General features: G+C 40.2%; 2 protein-coding genes across 3 annotated transcripts; both read left to right on the forward strand.

Annotated features, from left to right (window-relative positions):
- Positions 1-4,006: 4,006 nt before the first annotated feature.
- Positions 4,007-5,403, forward strand: LOC145423788 (uncharacterized). Of its 2 annotated transcripts, none has more exons than XM_080296606.1 (5): positions 4,007-4,379; positions 4,567-4,746; positions 4,886-4,945; positions 5,041-5,109; positions 5,225-5,403. In XM_080296606.1, the coding sequence occupies exons 1-5, from the start codon at positions 4,301-4,303 to the stop codon at positions 5,326-5,328; spliced, it is 492 nt and encodes a 163-aa protein (XP_080152732.1). In that variant the 5' UTR covers positions 4,007-4,300; the 3' UTR covers positions 5,329-5,403. The 2 variants fall into 2 exon arrangements, with proteins under 2 accessions (XP_080152732.1, XP_080152733.1); XM_080296607.1 differs by having other exon boundaries at positions 4,043-4,379; positions 4,570-4,746.
- Positions 5,404-6,532: 1,129 nt separating this feature from the next.
- On the forward strand, positions 6,533-17,026 carry mapk15 (mitogen-activated protein kinase 15). The gene is made up of 15 exons (XM_026157233.2): positions 6,533-8,069; positions 8,183-8,334; positions 9,886-9,984; positions 10,623-10,652; positions 11,148-11,238; positions 11,648-11,778; positions 12,147-12,310; positions 12,422-12,561; positions 12,651-12,708; positions 13,110-13,247; positions 13,457-13,562; positions 14,932-15,259; positions 15,438-15,568; positions 15,685-15,837; positions 16,038-17,026. Exons 2-15 carry the CDS (start codon positions 8,236-8,238, stop codon positions 16,230-16,232), a joined length of 1,863 nt encoding a protein of 620 aa, XP_026013018.2. The 5' UTR covers positions 6,533-8,069; positions 8,183-8,235; the 3' UTR covers positions 16,233-17,026.
- Positions 17,027-17,078: the final 52 nt, after the last annotated feature.

Consider the following 17,078-nt stretch of genomic DNA (forward strand, 5'->3'; position numbering starts at 1 on the left):
TTGCTGCTGTTCAATAGTTTTTATCCGTTTGAAAAAGTCATTTTACGGCTTTAATGTTTCCAGCTGATAAGGAGAATGAGTGCATTTCAAATGTGCGTCCAAAGGCTTTAAACATCTGCTTTGTCTGTAACGACAGTATCAAACTACAGAGCATTGTTTTTACTAAAATTCAACATTTTCCGATGAAAATTTGGCTACTTTTTTTTTTTCTTTACTGTAACACGCACCTCAATGCCATTTTTAGGATATTCTTGGTGATCACATTTTTTCATATTTATGCTTTTGGCACTGAGGGTATCTAATACGCATGTTGTCACTGTGTTTGTACTACCAGCTGTGAGGGCTCTGCTTTTGCTTTGAGCAGTCTGTTTTTATTTTGTCTCGTGAGTGTGTGTGTTTTTCAAACGAGATCCTCGTCAGTTTGATTTTGTTACCACAAACTTTGTGTGAAGTTCACAACAGAGGTAAAGAGATTTAAACACCCCAGTTTAAGGAGGCAGGCAGGGGTTGGACCACCTGCACAGGGCTGGTGAAGCAGAGAGTGTCCGGGGAGATGTGCAACAGAAGCAGAGGGAACATTTTACAAGATGATAAATGGCAGATTTAGATGATTAAGGATTTGTTGACAAGATTAAAAGACACGTCCGTCAGAGTTCAACAACATTACAGTTTGATTAAATAAAAAAGTTTTTAGACTACACAAGGTTCATTTTCTCCTCTGATAGTAATCATATTAAACATGTCAAGAAAGAAAGAGTATAAAGAAAATAGTAAATGTGTGTCTAATTAAACTCTTCCTGTGAGCCTTACATCATCCTTTAATATGTTTGGTGTTACAAACTTGAAGAAGCACAGAAAAGATCATCAGACATTAATCTAATCAGTTTGCAGCCTTCATTCATATTGAAAAGTTGAAATCTTCCCTGCTAGACCCAAGTGCAGCGTTTAACACCGTCGGCCAGAACATTTTATTACAGCTATTATTAAATGGAGAGTCCTCTTCACACACTGAGGTTAATTATGAAGCTCCACAGGCTTCTGTGCAAAGACCAGTTCTGTTTACATTATACGTGCTTTAGAAGACATAGCATACCACAGGTCAGCTCAGCAACATTTCGACTTTGGCTTGTTTTTTCTGGTTAACGTTAATTACGTAATTTAGAATTAAAGTTTAGTGTTTTTAGCATTTAGGATGGCCGTGGCGAGTAACTCAAGTGCTGTAAACATTTCATGAAACCTCATCAAAAGTTATCTGAGTTGGAAGGGTGGCTGTTAATAAGCCATTCTTAAGGAAGGAGAACAGAGAAAAATAAGGCTGAGGTGTGCCAAATTACACAAGAAATTGACTGGAAAAAGAAATCAGCTGTAATATGTCTTATGGAGTAATGAATCCAAATTTGAAATATGCATGGAAGAGGTCCGAAGAGAGATACAACAGTGAATGTCTATAGCCGTCTTTAACACAGCGTGGATACTCTACCGTGCTTTGAGGCTGGATTTCAGCCAGTGTTGTTGGAGCTCTTATCCAAATTAATCAAATTATGAATGTAGAAAAGTTCCACCAGATTTTGATCGACCATGTATTACCACGTAGTGTCTGATTGGCTTCAACTTCATTTTTCAGTACGACAATGATCGCAAACATACTGCCAATGTAGTCAAAGTATGCCTGGATGAAACAACGCATCAGTCATGGATTGATCTCTCCAGGGTTCGAACCTCAAGATAATCGAAGCAGTGTGGGATCATCTTGACAGAAAACAAAACAAAAGGCAGCCAGCATCCAAAGAAGAGTCTCGGATATCTTTCAAGAAGACTGCAGAACTAAGAAATTACAAGAAAGCTTACCTATTAGAGTTTAAGCTGTGTTGAAGAATGAAAGGCAGCTTTAACTGGACAAAAGGGGAAAAAAATCCCACATTGACAGCTAACTCAAGAGACAAAAAGCATTAGAACTCAAGTCATTACCTTACTTAAGGATAAATAAGTTAATTAATTACATTAATGCATAAGCAGAAAATAACCTACAGTAACTGCTTTGCGATATGGAAGTGCAAAAGACAACTGAAAGGGAGGATAGTTTCTATATATGTGGTTTCTATTAAGGGACAGAGGAACGATAAGAAACGATAAGAAATCAAGGACAAGGAGTGTGGTGTAGATAAGTGAGGAAATCCGATCATTACTACAAATTTAGTTGAAATTTAAATATTTTAACTATGGTGTGTGAGGTGGGCCCCTGGGTGCCTCCTGTGAGGGCCGTCTGTTTTCCACATTCTGCAACGGTAAAATACGACTTAGAGGCGGATATTTGTTTTACCAAATGGACAATTGCTGTTGACAAAACTCGCCTCATGGTTGACTCTTTCCCACAGAGGGGGGTGCTTTAATAAACTTATTCGAATATGAGCTTTTTTTTCCGCTAAGGCTTATTTTAGGGGAGGAGATGTACGAAATTATTTACCGGGTTACAAGCAATGATAATATCGGCTGTTGACTCCTCAACGTCATCATTTTCTATCTATTGAGAAAACCCATTGTAAAAGTACCCGCGGTGGGTGTGGGTGTGGGTGTGTGTGTGTGTGTGTGTGTGTGTGTGTGTGTGTGTGTGTGTGTGTGTGTGTGTGTGTGTGTGTGTGTGTGAAACAAGATCGCCTGTCGCTGCAATTATGGTTTGTTTTTCAGTCTCTCAAAAGGAAAAGTAGTATTCACTAAGGGATATTTATTCGTTTTTTACACATAGGCAGCCTGTAGGTTACAAGCGGATAGAAAGTTCTTCTTTTCATCACAAGCTATGGTGTATCTTAAAGGTTTTTTACAGCGTCTGTATTATAGGAAAATAAAATACTATTGAAATCTCTACAGGAAGTCACTCTTTATTTCCATTACAAACGCCGGTGCAGCTTAAGAAAGTAAAATTACACCCGCTATTGTAAAAAAAAACAGAGAAAATTGTCATAATATTGAAACAGAATTCAGACTATGAGTTTGCGGAAAACTAGCTGCCGCTCTGTCTCTCTATACATCACAGAATCATCTGCTGCATCACCGCTGTGCTTAGGGAACATGACGCATCAGGTCTGAAAATGACTAGACACTTCCGGAGTATTTCCGGTAGGATCGAGGCCTTCCATAGTAAATATGCTGTATTTGAATATGTCATATTCAAAGCCTTCTTCTTTGGGAGAGCAGATCTCATCGGACACAGGAGCGCTGCTGGGCTGCAGAAGGAAATCCATCCTGTGTGTCTGTGACTTAGAAATTGTGACGGACTCCTCCTCTCTGCTTTTTATTCTCCTCCCCTGCTGCAGACCCTCCCTCTAAAAACTTTTTTTTCCCAACAACAGATGGCGCGCTTCCGGGATTCACCCCCCCCCCCCCCCCCTTCTCCGGATGCGATTTGTCACGCTCATTACACACTTCCGGGGGGGAGGGGGGGGGAGGTCAAAAGGTCGTGATTAGGGCCATCAATCACTTCGGATTAAATTTTGTCATAAACTGTATGGGATTATCTCTCTCCCGTGTAAAAATGAATAAATATCCCTTAGTGAATACTTTTCTTTGAATACTACTTTTCCTTTTGAGAGTCCCTTTTACAAGGGACTGAAAAACAAACCATAATTGCCGTGACAGGCGATCTTGTTTCTCACACACACACACACACCGCGGGTCAAGGAGGAATGAGACAGCGGTAGAGTTTTTTTCTTCATTACTTTTACAATGGGTTTTCTCAATAGACAGAAAATGAAAATGATGACGCTGAGGAGTCAACAGCCGATATTATCATTGCTTGTAACCCGGTAAATAATTTCGTACATCTCCCCATAAAATAAGCCTTAGTGGGAAAAAAAAGCTCATATTCGAATAAGTTTATTAAAGCACCCCCCTCTGTGGGAAAGAGTTTTTTTTTCTCAGAGTCGAGTTTAAACCATGAGGTCAGTTTTGTCAACAGGAGGCGAGCAAGAACAACTGTTGCCCATAAAGTAAAACAAATATCCGCCTCTAAGTCGTATTTTACCGTTGCAGAATGTGGAAAACAGACAGCCCTCCCAAAAAAGGAAATTGGACACCCCAACTCTCCCGACTGCACACACACACACACACACACACACACAAAAAACAGAGACCCGAAGGATGAGAAGAAAAAAAACCCCTCTCTAACTGACAATACAGATGCAGCGAAAAAACAGATGCCTCGCTAGACGAGGATAAAATGAGAGAGGGGAGTTAAAAGAGCCATTATCTGCTCAAACCCTACTGTGACAGTTCTACCAATCGCGAGGAAGCATCCGAGAATATTATGTCAGCATTCCGTTCAAACAACACCGCCGATCAGAGCGCCAGGGCCATCTCGCCAGAAGTATTCGTACCTCACCCCGGTAAGTCTTTTTTTCTTTACGACTTTAAATTATATATCAACAGAGATGTCAATAATTTGATTACTTTCTTTTTGATTTCTACATCAATGATTTCACGCAAGTGGACTACGGTGCGATTAAATAAGTATATATCATTTTTTAAATAAGTTTAGATAGACTTTTTTTAACGAAACTCTGTTACTTACAGAAGCTATCGATAGCGCGGTGAGTAGCAGCATAAATCCGGCCGTTTTCCGAGGCGATTTAGACGCCATCCTCCCCGCAGAACCTCCGCCGCCGCCGCAGCGAAAAGAAGAACAAGAAGACGACGTTATTTTCGTCTCCGCATACCAGGAGAACTGCGGAGAAATAAGTTTTAAAACCGAAGGTAATCAATTTTTCTACAAAATAACGTATTCGAAAAGCCGAGTATGCTATACCGCCCCTCCCGACTTGGAGTGGTATAAAGTGTGCTAGAAAGTTGTTTTTTTAAAAAATCTTTTTCTTTTTGTTTTATTTCTCGACAGCCGAGATTGAGAATATACCTATTCAAACCCCCGCTACAGACAATCGGATGGAGGAGCGAGGTAAATAAAAGTTTTTCATTCTCAAAAATAGGAAGGAGGAGAGACACAATTTGTTTTCTTAAAACTTTTCTCTCTTCTGTTTTATTTCTCGACAGAGACCGATACAGAAAATCAGGCGGAGGAGGAATCGTCCAGAGCTCCTCCTCCTCTCAGGAGACTGAGAGGTAATTGACGGGGGATGAATCGACCCTAATAAATAATTATGTTGTATTAATAAACTTCTCCGCTCTATAAAAAATGTATGTTTTAAAAATACATTCTGTCTGTCTTTTCTTACAGGTCGACGGCTACGTCATAAGAAGAGAATCCTTGGAGACCTCGCTTTCATGTACGCCATAACAGTCTGTGCATATGCATCAATATATCGACACAATGATCTGTAAAGTAAAGGGATGCAAAGTAAAAGCATACACATGTAAAAGTCTGTGAATTAAGAAATAAAGAAAATCATGTCGGAAGAACGCAGCATTCCTGACGCTTTGTTGGAAGCCGTGGCAGAATTGAACAGAGACGTTGATCATATAGCCCCACCGATCGACCCCCTACAGCCTTTAGAAAACGCTTTGCAAGCCCTGCTTCAAAACATTGAAAACGAACGGCGTGCCGGTGTTGTGCCAAAAAGTGATTGTCTGCCAGAAACTGATTGCCGTCCGCGGGAGCGCGCGCAGCTGCTTAAAGCTGTAGCGCCCGGATTACTTGCGTTGCCAGCTACTTCCGTGCAACTGATATAACGGGCGGGGGGGCAAACAAACACATTTATGCCTTTGTTATTAGGCAAAGGTATGCATTTATGAAACTTCAACGTTTCTTGTAACTGAATTATGACGCTTTTCAGAACGTTGCTTTCGGTGTGTAGCGCAGTCACGAATGACTACACGCATCACGATGGAATAATTAATGCCTACAGGTTTAGTATGTCTACTCTCGTTGTTCATATTTGTTATAAGACTGTCGAATAGTAGTTAAAACAATAAAGACCGTTTGTGCCAGTATCACCATGACTCTTTCTTGTTAGTTCAGAATAACGACTGAGAACATGGCATTTTAGCGCTACCAAAAAGTGATTGTGGCATAACTCGTCACTGAGATACTATTTCTGCTTCAGACTTGCTGGAAGTCATTCAGATGGGTCATATGTCAAATATTATATCTCCACCAGTCCCTTAGAACTGCTGAATAACTTTTAAAGGGACAATAATACCTATAATTTGTGTGTGTGTGTGTATATATATATATATATATATATATATATATATATATATATATATATATATATATATATATATATGTGTGTGTGTGTGTGTGTGTGTGTGTGTGTGTGTATACATATTTTCATACCTTAAATGCTCGAATCCAATTTGTGCAGGAATAGAACTCTATTGTGCAAAAATATCAAAACTAATGTGGTCTGACTTTGTTTTGATCATGAAAAAATTTCAAGGACGTTTAATCTAAACAATAAATAAATAAATAAATAAATAAATAAATAGAAAATTCAAACAAGTCAACATCAGTTGCAACGAAACGCCACTTGGTAAAGACCACAGGTGGCAGTAGAGTCTAATGCACTCTACCTAACTGTGGAGAGCTGGAGCTGCCCGTCTCTTTTTGAAGTCTGGCCTTGTTTGTGAGGACCACAGTGGTATCGTGGTCAGACAGAAAAGCCTGGAACTCCTGCTCCACCTCCATGATGTGAGAATCTTTGTCCAATTTGTGTTCCAGAATTATCAGCTGTTTAGGAGCTCCAGGTCCTAACTATAAAGGGTGGCAGCATAGAAATGAGTGATTGCTACAGCTACCGCTGGTCATTTCAGATCTAAATGACCAGTATACTGTCCTTGTCACCAAGGAAAAACTCCCTTTTAACACGAAGAAACCTCTGACAGAACAAGACTCAGGGAGGGGTAGGCAGCCAGGCAGTGTAGTTCAGACAGGCCATGAAGTCAGGCTCAACTGCAGATCAGCTTCTCTGTATCCAACAGGTGAGAATAATATAGGCAGTGCTATTTAAGTTGCTATTTTAGCCTGCCACTGTAGATGCACATCTGCAAACTCCTCTCCACATCCTGTCTCTCATTTAATCTGTTATATTCTGTGCCGGGTTCTGCTGATGTTTTTTTTTTTTTTTTCAATTAAATGTTATTTATATTGCACCAAATCACAACAACGGTTGCCTCAAGGTGCTTAATATAAAGCTCCAATAATATACGACCCCGATGAGCAAGCTCTTTAGCAACAATGGGAAGGAAAAACTCCCTTCCATCAAGAAGAACCTTGTGGCAGAACCAGGCTAAGGGAAGGGCAACGATCTACCGTCACGGGTTGGGGGTGAGGGGCGGGAGACAGGCAAAGACATGCAGAGCCAGAGATGAATAATAACCCAGAATTAAATGAAGAGTGGTATATAAACACGTTGGTGATGCCTGATTCCATCATAATGAGGGTGGATTCAGGGTCACCTGCACATTTAAAAAACAGAAGTGGAACCAAAGTGCCTTAGAGAAAGACACATTTAAGGTCAAAATACATGAAAAGCCTAAAGGTGTGCTTTGTTGTGTTAACTAATCATCCTGCAAAGTGAGAACCATGCTTTTACAGTGTCTGGTGGTTCAGCTCTTTCACCGCATCGGCCTGGTCGGGGAACTCAATGGCAATAAATGACTCAGTCATCTCATAAATTGTGAGGCCCCGTTCTCCCCTACATAAGCTGCCGTTAAAAGTATCGCTATTGGTTTTGGTAATTGGTAATCTATTGCACAATTTGATTATCTCACAGCACATTTACAGCAGCGATGCGGGCGGCGCATGTGCGGCGGTCACTTTAAGACCTGCGAGCAGTAGCGTATTCGTTGTCAGGACAACAAATAAAGACAAAACTGGCCCGTGTGTTTCCTGCAGGACCTTTGAGAGTAGAGGCAGAGAGCAGTGGGAGCTCACCTTGATAAATAACAAGAGATACTGCACAGCACAGGCTGAATCAGGTGTAATTTTCAGGCGCTAAATGGAGGTAAAAACTGTTCCGCCTCTCGACTGATAAGTGACGCGGGGTATGACTCATATGGTCGCATGAGGGTTGCCAGGTGAGATCCAAGATCCTGCACTGCAGAGAGATCCGCCTGTTAACGTAAGATTCTTTCCAATTATTGATTGTTATGGAAATATTGCACGATGCACTCCTGATTCATTCGGCCATCGCCACCAGACTGCCAGCTTTCAGAGTCTCCTGATCTCTTCCAGGAGTGATCAAAGAGCCTGGTGATGATTACTGAATGAGCACGAGCACGAAGTGAATGGAAAAAATGAGCAAAAAATATGAATCAGCAAACATCTCCGATGTGGAAGAGCACATTTCTCTGAAGTATGACATCAAGAAGAGACTTGGAAAAGGGGTGAGCAACTTTTTCTCTCTTTTTAATTTAGTGGAAATGAACTTGTTTGCTCAGGCTGTACAGTTACTAACGAAACTCCAAGTTGCTGTTTGAGCAAACCGGAAAAAAAAAACAGTTTCACTGCAGTCTTCTTTTTCTTTTGCAGTCTCTAACTCTTCTGCCTTCATGTGCAGTAATTCAGTTAAAGTTTCCTCTGCACTTAAGCCTTTAAATTCCTGAAATTCTCCAGACTTACAGTTCTCAGTGGATACCAGTGTTTTAAGCAAGAGGTTTATTTACTTTGGCAGCAAGAAAATAAACTCTTTCTTTGCAGATCAGCTGGTGTGTGAGGACACTTGTTCTCTTTAGAGTCCAGATCCCTTTTGTTTTTGTTTTTCTTTGTCTCCAGTAGTTTCCACAGTTCTAAAAACAGCCCGGTTTCTTTCCACCGTTTGCCCCAGGAGATTATCAAGTTGTTGCTCTGCTTCTAAATAGCCAGCTGATAGCTGCCACGTAGAAACCACATAACTGGCTGGACATGCTGAGGGTGGCTTTGACTCATGTTACCCACAGCTGTTCAACCTGTTGCACCTAGGCAGCATCCTACACCTGCACTGTGATGCTGAACAGCTCTGATCAGATAACTTCAGATGCATTCAAAAATCATAATGTGGATGTATTTTATTTTATTTTAAATATAGCTTCAAATACCAGGTTTAAAAAATGTCAGTGTATTATATAGGTCTGTTTTTCTGCAGCTGTTTGATTAAAAAAAGAAGAAGAAGAAGAAGAAAAAAGAAAACACATCCCCAGTGCTCTTTCCTCCACGTATCATTAGAGTGTATTATAATCTCCTGCCTCACTGCTGCCTCTGTTATGCTTGGCTTCACTACGCTGCTCACACCCTGCTATCACTGAAGTCAAAGAGCTCATGTCATCCATGTTTTATTCAATATAGAGATCAAGAGTTTTTTTTACATGGTGCATATAGTGGATTTGTATTCTTGATGGAGTGAAGATTAGTCCAGCAGGAATAATACACAGTTTGTGACTCTACATAAACAGCATATTAGCTGGTTTTAAATACATGCAAAAATCAAAATTATTAATGAATATAGGATTAGCTGCTGGTAGAAGAACTACTTAAATGTATGATGTCAGGCAGGGTTAGTTCGCTGTATCCTACTGGTAAGACTCATAAGGGCAGTAAAGCTGCATTACCCTGCCCACTATAGCTGCACATCTGCAAACTGCTTTCCAAACCACATCCACTCAGAATCTTTCTTCTTTGCTGGGTTCTTGCTGATGCTCTTTCCGTCTTTTATTTTCCATGTATGCACATGGAGCTGTGGGGAGAGCAAGTCCACAGTGCAGATGGGAATAATTTATAGTTACTTAAATCTGCAGGAATAAGTTATCATTTTGACTTACAGTGGTCCTAACTGAACTCAGATGCCAGTATTCTCATATTTTGATTTTTATAGTTAAAATCTTGCACAGGATATAAGCCCAATCCTGTAGGTACAAGAAGCATCCTGGTGACGTGTTACTTGCGTTTTGTGTTTGCCTCAGGCCTACGGCATTGTCTGGAAAGCAGTTGACAGACAGACTGGCGAGATTGTGGCTGTGAAAAAGATCTTTGATGCCTTCAGAAACAGGACAGATGCCCAGGTGTGTACCATGTGATCTGCAGTACGTGGAACAATGCTGTTGTTCTAAAGCAGGGATGTCAAGTTCATTTTACACCATGGGCCAGATACAGCTCACTTTGATCCTGAGTGGCCTAAACAGTGAGACTCCCCTTTTTGTGCGTGTAAGAAGTGTAGCTACACATTTAATCCCCGAGATATGTTAATATAAGAAAAAGAAGTGGAATTTCAATAATCTCGTTTTCAGGACACAATAAAAAAAATGCTGCTGTAACAAATGAAAGAACTCTGTCAGCATGACCCCTTGGGCCTAAAAGCGGCTTCTTATTTTTCCATAATTTTCTTTTTAAGTACTTGAAATTAAGCATTTCCTGCTTGCAGTCTTTCAAATGTCCACTTCATTTTGACTGAAAAGCAATCATTTGAATAAATTGTTAAAGCAAAAGTAGAAGCAGCTCTACTTGCTTCACGATTGTCATGCCACTTCTTACATTTTGCTTGTATCTCATCCTGGGTATTACATGGTATTAATTTCCTCCTTTATCTGTTTAAAGACAAGTTTAGTAAGTGTTTGCATAGGACAGGTGGCTTGTGTGCACCTGATTTACAGCTGCATATTTCCTGATCATGACCTCAGTGTCTTCTTTTTTCTTTTTACAGCGAACATTCAGAGAAATCATGTTCCTCCAGGTAACCAAAGTATTTATTATGTTCCTGTCAAATAATCTTAACACTTTTCCAAATCACTGTCATGTCTTTTAGTTCCATTTATGAAGACTGAAACAACGATAATGTCAGTCTCAGTCTCACCGACTGTACTGGATCTCTCTACATGTAAATTACCTTTAGTTGAATTTAATAATATTCTACAACTCGACCAGTGACATGTTCAGTCTGTTAGTACTCCACAAAACTGTTGCATATATATAATATTCTTAAGAATCCTTGTGAATTCTTTTTGAAATATCAAAATAAGTAAACAGGGAATGTGTTTTTCCATGTTGTTTTTATAAATCACATAAATGTTTCCCTCCTTATCTGCTGACCTACCTTCATGTGACCTTCCCCTGCTGTTTGCACAACCTTGTCACAAAACCATTGCCAGTTATTACTGGTCAAACAGTAGCCAGAGTGTGAGTTTTGTGTTTGAGAGTAAGCATGTTTACCTTTTCTTTTTGTGTGCAGGAGTTTGGAGGCCACCCCAACATCGTTAAGCTTCTAAATGTCATCAGAGCACAGAACGATAAAGACATTTACCTCATCTTTGAATATATGGGTGAGTGTAAAGCCCAGCTCATCATCTGAACTTGTAACACAGCAGCATGAGGAAGGCCCCGGGGGCTCTTAGTAGCTTAACCTGGCACTGAAAAGGTGTGTGTGTGTGTGGGCTTCTGCTTCTCTTGGCCGGCTGTGCTGTCTTACTGCTGAGTCCACAGACTGCCCTCCCTGTCTATGCAGTCTAATCCTTGACAGTACTGCAGCATTACAGTGCAGACTCCCACTGCTTACATTTCATTTGATTTCAGCCATGCCGTTGCATTAAAATTAGCGTGTGTGATTTCATAGAGGATTTGTATGTTCAACAACACCGTAGATGGTTATCTTTATAACTAATGATTATTTAGAATTGGATCATTACATAAACACCCATAACAGGTTTTTTCCTGTTTCTGCTTTTGTACCAGATACTGACCTGCATGCAGTGATAAAGAAAGGCACCCTACTGAAAGACATCCATAAACGTTACGTGATGTACCAGCTCCTCAAAGCCACGAAATACCTGCATTCAGGAAATGTTATCCACCGGGACCAAAAGGTACAGCAGATGGAACAGATGTGAGAATGTGAGAAGCATGCTCTTATTTGGATTAGAAAAATCCCAAATGAATGCCTGTATCATGCATGTACAGTGCACTTTTGCTCTTGTCACATGTTAATGTTCTAATTATTTTTTCTTTGTGGCCTGTGTAAAACTGTGGCATTTCCTTATCCTATGCAGGTTTGTGCAGTAAACTCTGCTGAGTTGACCTCACAAAATGGTCCTTGGCATCACAAAATAGTTTTTCATCCCACATTTTCTGCTCACTGAACATTCATATTCACATTTTCATCTTTTAAGCAAGCACTGGAAACCTGAGAAAATTCTCTTTGGTAAGAATGTTTTTTCTTGTCTGTTTCCCACAGCCGTCCAATGTGCTCTTGGACTCTGACTGTGTTGTCAAGCTGTGTGACTTCGGCTTGGCCAGATCGCTCAACCAGATCCAAGAGGACAGTGGGAATCCTACACTGACGGAGTACGTGGCCACACGGTGGTATCGAGCTCCCGAGATCCTGCTGGGATCCACAAGGTACCCGACTGTGTTGAGCGTCTGCTGCTAACGCTTGTTTTTCACTGACAGAAATGAGTCTAAACGTTAAATTTAGGCGGTGCTTCTGAATAATCAGCGTATTTTCCAAAGGTACACTAAAGGCGTGGACATGTGGAGTCTCGGCTGTATCCTGGGAGAGATGCTGCTGGGAAAAGCCCTGTTCCCTGGGACATCCACCATCAACCAAATAGAGAAGATCATGAGTGCCATTCCACATCCCAGCCCAGAAGGTGGCTTCACAAAAGTCCAGATTAAATGTATTTAACTGCTTGACATTTTACTTTTACTTTGGATTGATTAAATATGCCTTAATTTTCAGATATTCTCGCAATCAAGTCAGAATATGGATCCTCTGTCATACAGAGAATGTTACTAAAGTAAGACAATATTTTATGTTTGCAATTTATGTTGTGAAAATCATAAAATTATTCATCAAATGTCTGTTTGAATCTGGTAATCTTAAATACTAACCCCGCGTTTTTTGCCCTTTATTTTTATGTGAGTACACAGTGTGTACAGTTAATGCGTGGCCTCAGCTGACCTTGTCACTCTTAACACAGAGCTAGGTTAACAAATTTCCTCCACTTCAGCATAAAAACTAGAATTAGAGCTTACAAGTGGAAGCAAGGCTGATTAAATACTTAAGGAGCAGAAGTACTGATGCAGCAGAACAGTAAACTGAGCAACAGCAGGTGAAATAGGCCACAGAAACTGAAAGACAGATCACTATAATAAACCCCTGTTAATTATTCTTCTTCATCTGTTCATCCTTCACCAGACCACAGGTGCCTTTGGAGGATCTTCTTCAGCCTTCTGTACCTCCCGATGCTCTCGACCTGTTGAAGGGTTTCTTGGTTTTCAACCCAGACAAGCGGCTAACTGCAGAGCAAGCCCTCCAACACCCATACTTAGCCAGGTATTAAGGATCAGACTGGCCCCTGGATTAGGAGCTGTGGTCAAATTTTATTCTGTTTTCTTGTTGCTCAGTTGGTCAGATTGAATAGATTTGTGTGTTATTCCCCTTGTGGTAAATCTGTAATCTGTAAATGGTTTTTATGATTTTACTGTCATTATATGTTCATGTGTGCTGTCATATGTTTATAAGTGTGCTATCCATTTCTGAAGATTTCACAATCCAGCCAAAGAGCCAACACTGAACTACGACGTAGTGCTGCCAGTGGATGATGACATCCAGCTATCTGTGGTTCAATACCGCAACAAACTATATGAGGTACAGTGTGACTTATAACTGAGTTTGAGTACTGAGTACATCAGATTACTTTGAGGTATACTACAAAAAACTACTGAAAAAGCTCTGTAGGCTGTAGGACCCTTCACACAAACATGCAACTCTGCCTGCTTCACATAGCAAGACCGAAAGAAGCAAATGTAAGAAAACAATACAGTTTCAAAATTTAGAAATACATTTCAAAAAATGAGTCAAGAACAAATGAAATCCCTCACAGCATAAGAATGTGCTGTAACGTTGTTCCAAATTAAGAATTTAGGGCTTTCAGCTTGCTTTTCTAAATATTAAGACATAGACTGTATATAAAAGATGGACATAGTTACTGTGCCATCACACAATTAGTGAATTTAGTCCCAAGCGAAATCCTCAAGCTGAGCATTTTCAGTCGGATCATGAGTTGTATTATATTTATTTATAAAGCAGGCATGATACATATTAACATTGCTGCATGTAAACAAATGCAGCTGATGAAATGTACAGAGGACTTTGTGGCACATTGAATTTGGAGATCTTATTCATGGTTAGGCCTTAAGACACAACTATGGAATTATATTTATGTCAAAAGCTGCCTGCAGTAAAAAAAATGTAATCAGGAGGAAATAATTTACTTTCGCGAGCGGAGGTGTTCATTGCCACTTGCAAGATGAATTTACTCACATGTAAATTCAACAGCACAACGAAGCCTTCACACACAGGAGAGTTTCTGGTGTGTGAGCAATGCAGCAGGTTCATGCTCTCAGGGGTAACTCTGCTCTCAAAGCTCGAATCTGCTCACTTTAATAAACGGACTTTTGACAGTTTTGAACGCGTCACAGAAAAACACTTTCAAAGGAGTGCTGCCTCAACCTCTGTGATGGTCAGGTTCAGGTTACTGCATTAACCTGAGTTACACTGTGGCAGCAATACAAGAGCTGTTTTAATCCATATTTGTTTTCACTGCATTACTTTAATGCTGAAGAGATTTTGAAAACCGAAAGATTCCAAGGCAACTTCTGAAACATCTGGCTTTACTTCAGTTTCAGTATAATTCAATACATCTATTGCAATTATACAATTATTCCAATGTTCCGGTCTCTGCTGGTCATTATAAAGAATGCGTTGAATTGGGTTCACTGTGCTTATCTCTTTCAAGAAGTCATCATTTGATAACAAAAGGCAGACTGTTCCACAGTTTAAAAACAAAAGGTGGCTTTTCAGTGCTTCATTGGACACACAAGGTAGCTTTAAAACAATACCTGTGTGATCATGCTTGAACATTCATGGTCTCTGAATTTTCTATACAAATGAGACAACTGGAAGTTAATCAAACTAGTTAAAAATGCTAGAGTCTGTATCTTTTTTTAACCTGCAGATGATACTGGAGAGGAGAACTAACCAAGGGATGTTGAGGTTGATCCAGCCAAAGGAAGGAAGCTGTGTCAGCAGCAGTGAGAAGCCCAGTGTGAAGTGTGATAAAGGAGTGAAGAGCCAAGTGGCTGCAAACAGCATCAGAGATGGTGATGATGAAAGAAAACCAAAACCTGAAAAAACTGACGAGACGACCCATGCGCCTCCATGTACAGGAGTTGGCAAAACCGAGGCGGTGAATGCATCCACCCCACCTGCAGCAGAGAAGACGAGCCCTCTAGCTGGCCCTGGCATAGGAAAACTTACATATAACCCCATCACACATGCCCCAAGTATGAGAGTTTATTTTTTTGGTGTAAAATATGAAACCTGTCTTTTTGTTTAAAAAATGGTGGGGTTTGAAAATTCCTGAAAAGCATAATTATTAAGCCATCAGAAAGTCAGGTATTTAATGAGCACAGTACAACAGCTGTGTTTATACTGCCTCAAACTCTTGTTTTCTTCATTCAGATGTCTTTGTTCGGAGTCCAGGTGGTCCTCCTCATTCCTACCAATCCACTACAGCCAGCAGGAAACCAGTGGGACAGAGCAGCTACAGTAATGCAGTTGCATCACCAACAGAGGGCACCAGCGCTGGTGTAGTAAGCGTCAGACCTCAGTCCACTTCAGCTTTGTTTTCCTTTAGTGATGTAAGCCTTGTTTCTTTTTGTACTTACCATTTGTACTTTTCTCTGTCTCCTCACCCTACTTCTGCTAGTCGATGGACCAGATTCTGCAGCGTGGTCGCTCAGCCCCCGTGGCCCATAACCATTCCTTTTCCTCGTCCCTAAACCACACCCAGAATAACCCGTTAGTACGCAAAGATGAGACATCCTTGTCTTCTGGGCTTTACATCACATCAGCACGTCTGGTCAGTCCACTACATCCATGTAAAATATTATATGAAAGAACAGATGCAATTTTAAAAAAATGAAGTGACTTTTAAAACATTTTTGAGGATTTAATAGATGGCGATTATTTTGAAACTTGGTGGCTTTAGGGGCAAGAAAAGAAACTTGGTCACTGTCACGTGTGTCTGACCAGGTTTAATTTTTTCTTCTTCTCATGCAGAACCATCGCTCCACCACTCAGGTGCATGAGGCCCGGCCACCACCGCGGTTCAGCAAGAAAGTGTTTCAGACTAACTGTAACGTGGCAGCAGCTGGCGACCCACGAGCCAAACTAGGCAGCTATTCGCAGGCCTATGGCACCATCAACAAGACTGGACTGGACAGTCTTCTTCGGGGCCGCCCTTGCAACCAGTGACTGCTGTCATACCTGCAGTTACATAGGGGTCCGGTGCCACATGTGTTTAAACACACAACAAAGTTTGCTTTGATCTCCTTCAGACTAGGACTAGAAACGATTCTGAAAGGCAGATCAAACAAACATCTCTTATGTTACATTTAGATTTTACCCATGGATACATGAATTTATTCACTGTCTGTGACTCATATATATATATATATATATATATATATATATATATATATATATATATATATATATATATATATATATATCAATTCTAGGCGTTAATACCAATGTATGAATATATGTAAATGTGTGTATTTTTTAAAAAAAAAACTTGGAAACCTTTTCTTAGAAGGCTGGATTAGCCTGTCTGTCTGTAGAGAGGCTCTGTATTAAAGTGCATATGCTAAATAGTAAGTTTGAGCATTTGTCTCAGGAGCGTCTGTCGGTTTAAAATAAGCCCTGGTGTCTCATGTTGACTCTGGTCTAGAGGCTTAATGTTTTAATACTACATTAGGAACATTGAACCAGTGGTTTGGGTGCAGAATACTTGCAGATACATGTAAAATATGCAAATAGATGGTTTGGTGAATTCATTATATCTAATAAGTGATTATTTTTCATTTGTGAACATACCAGCAAGAATTCTACTTGTTGTTCTGATGTGTACAGAATTTTATAATGTTTAACACTGAATCACTTAAATGTCTATGAACAATTTCAGGTGGAAGAACTCAGACTCTCAGTGTCTCTGTAAAAGAACAGCCATGTAAAGAAAAAACAAAGTAAACATTGTTTTTTACACATTTCTTCTCCTCCCACAGTTTTGTTTCTAAAACTGACTGCGAAATATCTTCA

The sequence above is a fragment of the Astatotilapia calliptera genome, chromosome 22 (assembly GCF_964374335.1).
Source record: "Astatotilapia calliptera chromosome 22, fAstCal68.1, whole genome shotgun sequence".
Taxonomy (NCBI): Eukaryota; Metazoa; Chordata; class Actinopteri; order Cichliformes; family Cichlidae; genus Astatotilapia; species Astatotilapia calliptera.

What these genes read in the sequence shown, in the direction of transcription:
- LOC145423788 (XM_080296606.1), top strand. Translation starts at nt 4,301, where the DNA reads ATGTCAGCATTCCGTTCAAACAACACCGCCGATCAGAGCGCCAGGGCC. An exon ending in AATAAGTTTTAAAACCGAAG is followed by an intron (nt 4,747 to 4,885) that starts GTAATCAATTTT and finishes ATTTCTCGACAG; the next exon opens with CCGAGATTGAGAATATACCT. An exon ending in CAATCGGATGGAGGAGCGAG is followed by an intron (nt 4,946 to 5,040) that starts GTAAATAAAAGT and finishes ATTTCTCGACAG; the next exon opens with AGACCGATACAGAAAATCAG.
- mapk15 (XM_026157233.2), top strand. Translation starts at nt 8,236, where the DNA reads ATGGAAAAAATGAGCAAAAAATATGAATCAGCAAACATCTCCGATGTG. An exon ending in GAGAAATCATGTTCCTCCAG is followed by an intron (nt 10,653 to 11,147) that starts GTAACCAAAGTA and finishes TTTTGTGTGCAG; the next exon opens with GAGTTTGGAGGCCACCCCAA. An exon ending in AGGGCACCAGCGCTGGTGTA is followed by an intron (nt 15,569 to 15,684) that starts GTAAGCGTCAGA and finishes TACTTCTGCTAG; the next exon opens with TCGATGGACCAGATTCTGCA.